General features: G+C 46.7%; 1 protein-coding gene across 3 annotated transcripts in view; it reads right to left on the reverse strand.

Moving 5' to 3' along the window:
• The window catches only part of DOP1B (DOP1 leucine zipper like protein B), a 57,897-nt gene that overhangs the window by 44,404 nt on the left and 9,491 nt on the right, over positions 1-4,002 (reverse strand). For all 3 annotated transcript variants that reach the window (XM_027908599.1, XM_027908600.1, XM_027908601.1), the window contains exons 5-9: positions 3,153-3,342; positions 2,442-2,540; positions 1,345-1,468; positions 845-945; positions 281-398 (exon numbers count right to left, since the gene is read on the reverse strand). In XM_027908599.1, coding sequence (XP_027764400.1) covers positions 281-398; positions 845-945; positions 1,345-1,468; positions 2,442-2,540; positions 3,153-3,342 — 632 coding nt within the window. The remainder of the gene's footprint in view (positions 1-280; positions 399-844; positions 946-1,344; positions 1,469-2,441; positions 2,541-3,152; positions 3,343-4,002) is intronic.

The raw sequence follows: 4,002 nt of genomic DNA on the forward strand, positions 1-4,002 counted from the left end.
CCCCCCCAGCTCCCTCAGCCCCTCCTGCTGCTCCAGCCCCTTCCCAGCTCCCTTCCCTTCCCTGCACACGCTCCAGCCCCTCAGTGTCTCTTCCAGGAGGTTCCAGAACTGGACACAGCCCTGGAGGTCCCTCAGCAGTGCCAGCACAGGGGACAATCCCTGCCCTGGGCTGTGCCCACACTATTCCTGCTCCAAACCAGGTGCCTCCTTGCTCCCCTGGGCTCATGTCCAGCCCCAAACCAGTGGCCAGCAGTGAGAGGAGCAGTGAGGAGCTCGTTACCTATCTCGGGTTTGTCCAGGAGGCTGATGAGGATGCGGAAGGGTTTCAGGTAGGCCTGGTGCTGCTCCTCTGGATTATCGGACTCGGGGAATTTCTGGTGCAAAATCACAACCAAGCTCTAGTAAAAGGGAAAACATCAGCACGTTACACGTCAAAGAGGGATTGTTTATTGTTCTATTAAGAGCTGAGGTGGTTCTAAATTCGAGTTTTGTTTAGGCCCGACTACAAATGGAATTTCGGTTTTCCATCCCAGGGCAGACAAATCGATGGCATCTCATCATCTGTTCTCAAGGGCCGGGCTTATTCAGAGAAGGATTTTTAAATAATTCAGGCAGTTCAGCAAAGATGCTTCCCTTTGGTTTCCTCCAATTCCATTTGTGCTGTGAGCACATAAATATTGGGATAAACACAGCACAGCAGGCACCGAGAGAAATGAAAATATAATCACCAAAGGGTGTTACCTTTGGGGACAAAAAGTGAAGGACAAACCAAGTGGCACAGGGAATAATTCTTGACAGTTTGTGCCAATACTTCAAAGGGTCACGAATACATCTGCACACCAACCTCAACCAAAAGATCTTTGGAATATTTCCCAAAGAAATAAACAGCCTGGTCTTCAGAAGCTGTGGAGTCTGGAGCAAAGGTACCGCCTTTAATATCAGAGCCTGCAAGAGAAACAGGGACATCAGGAGCAGAGAGGCAGCGCAGAACACCGAAACCAAACTGCACTTTTAACCTCTGGCATTTCAACACTTGGCTTCAAATTAATTGTCCAAAGACATGGCCCAGTTTGAGGCATTCACACCCACCCAGTCCAGCACAGAAACCAAAACCAAGGCCAGATCCAGGCATGGGATCAGCAAGGAAAGCCTTCATGCAGCTCTCTTGCCCTGCCCCAGTTAAAGGAGGCAGATGTGGAGGAGCTGTAGCTCTCTTATCCTGGATAATTGACCCCCTGTGGGAATTACCAGGCTTTTACTTCCAGGAGAACAAAGCCTTTTTCAGCACTGATTGTTCTGCTGTCAGGCATTCAGTGTTGATTATCCCTGAATTTTGTACAGTACCTAACAGCCATGCATACAGCCTTCTGTTGAGGGACATGTCTCTCCTCAGCAGGGTCTGGGTTGCTGCTGACAGGATGTAGATTAAATCAGCCCTGGGCAGCAGAATCGAGCTCTCATTGCAGTCCTGGGGTGGAAAACAAAGATATTTCAGCTCTTTGTGAACACTCAAACAAGTCAAGTTGGGTTTTTTTTTTTAACTGGGGATGTTAATGTTTTGAAAAAAGGCAACAAACATCAACCATAAGATAACTTTGTACAGTAAAAATCTCAAGATAAGGGAATCTGACATGATTGTGACCGTGGAATCATGGAATGGTTTGGGTGGGAAGGGACCTCAGAGATCTTCTAATTCCAATCCCCATGGGCAAGGACACCTTCCACCAGCCCAGGTTGCTCCAACCTGGCCTTGGATGCTTCCAGGGATCCAGGGGCAGCCACAGTTTCTCTGGGAATTCTATCCCAGCCCCTCCCCACCCTCCCAGGGAAGAATTCCTTCCCAATCTCCCATCCAACCCTGCCCTCTGTCAGTTTGAAGCCATTCCCCCTTGTCCTGTCCCTCCATCCCTTGGAAATAGTCTCTCCCCATCTTTCCTGGAGCTCCTTCAGGTCCTGGAAGGTCACAATCAAGTCACCCCAAAACCTTCTCTTCTCCCTAAGACTTAAAAATACTTGCTGTGCTCAAAATACATCCTGTCCTACCAGGCAAGTCGGGAAATAATGGGAACAACTCCTGTTTCAAGTAATATTTTCTCCTCTAGTCTTCATCAGAAGTATCTTAGTTCAGTGCAAACGATTCCAAATGCTGAAATCCTACTTGAGAAAGCTCCATTATTTATTCCACATGAATTTCTCAGGCCTGTATCCCAAATATCACAGCATAACCCCTGTTACGAAATCACATCTTCAGGCACATCTCTTGAAGAGCCTGAGGAGCATCAGCAGAGTCTCCTCCACTGCTGATGGGGCACAAGAAACCACCAAATCCATCGATTTTGAAGGCACAAAGTTCAGCCTTTTGGCAGTGCCAGAGGTGGGGGCTGGGCTGGTTTCACACAGCACACCTCCCATGGGACAATCCCCCCAAAAAATCCTCTTACCAGAGCTGTGTAAAAGGGGAAGAAGAAGAGGATTGCTTCCAGAGTGTTCCTTTGCACAAGGACATTGGAATCCAACACCAACACACACAGAGACTTGATCTGCAAAAAAGGGAATTTTTCGCTTCAGTTTTTTTAACTCCTTAACAACCTTTAAGCTATAATCAAATAATCATGAGATGGAAAGGAAGCAAACTTGGTTACCTGTCAACAATATTTATTTTAAATAAAGGATAATTTGATAAACTGAGCCACTTAACTCCTGCACCCAAAATGAGCTCAGTTTTTTATTAAAAGAATGGTTAATACTTAGGAAATACTTGATTTTGTAACGATACAGAAAGTCCCAGAGTTACATCACCAGCTACCAGCCCAGGCTGTGATGCCTCACAAAATGCAGATACTCAAGCACTCTAATTAGCCTTCCAATTAGCCCATCACTCAAGTTAACACGAACTGCCACCTGCTGAAGGTTTTCCATTTTGCTGGGTAAATCAAAAGCCACCAAACTGCAGAATTGTCCTGCAGAGCTGACTTTGGGAACCCCACATTAAACACTTATCACCCAGCAAAGCTGCTCCTCAGCACGAAATGCCTCCAGCAATTTTAAAATCAAGGACCTTTCAGCTTCTTTTTTTTCTTGCTCCTAAAATATTTGTTGTTGTTCTGACTCAAGGCCCGACCTGCTGGTGGTGTGGCGGATGATGAACTCACTGTGAGCTCGTGATCTGTGCCAAGCATGAACTTCTGCTGCTTCCCTGAGAGCTCCCTGTCGATGTGAGTGACCACGAAGAGGGAAGCAGGGAGCCTGATGGATGGGCTGACCAGGACACTGCCCCACAGAGCTCCATAAAACACCTCCTGGCCCATCAGCAGGGACAGCTTCACCAGCAGAGCGTCTGTCCTGGATGGAAATAACATGGGATTTGAGGAAATTATATTCACAGAAATAGTGCTGGAGGTGATGCGATTGGATTGTTTGATTTTCTCGTCTCTGTGTTATCAGTGCTGCCCTTTTCCTGATGGATGTTTTGGGAGGGGGGAGGCACCTTAAAAATCAGCCAGTTCCACCCCCACCCATGGGCAGGGGCACCTTCCACCAGCCCTGGACAATCAGACAAATCCAGGTGTCCAAAAACAACCTCCCCAACCCTTTGTTCTTGGGCACAGCCGCTGGAATTGGGTTCCTGCACAAACTTCTCCAGGAAACTCCTGCAAATATTAAGCCCTGACCAGATTTGCTGCAGTACCTCTGATTGCAGAATTGGGAAATGCTAAATTGGAAGCAATTTAAGCTTAATTCAGACTCTCAAAGGCATTTTTTTCCCTGCCCTATGGAATTTTAGTCCTTAGTAGTGAAAATGTTCAGCCTCAACATTGAAGAAGAATTCAAAAAGCCACCTGAGACATCTCAGTCTTGCAGAAGAATTTCCACGAGCAAACTAAAGAAAAGCTGCCTCTTGTTGTTTCTGCATGTCACAAAATGACATTTGATGGATTAGAACCCCAATTTGATGGATTTGAACCCCAATTTTTCACAGTGAAATGTGCTCTGATTTCACAG

Source organism: Empidonax traillii, unplaced genomic scaffold (genome assembly GCF_003031625.1).
Source record: "Empidonax traillii isolate 1590-97213 ecotype Southwest subspecies unplaced genomic scaffold, ASM303162v1 scaffold1767:size76612, whole genome shotgun sequence".
Taxonomy (NCBI): domain Eukaryota; kingdom Metazoa; phylum Chordata; class Aves; order Passeriformes; family Tyrannidae; genus Empidonax; species Empidonax traillii.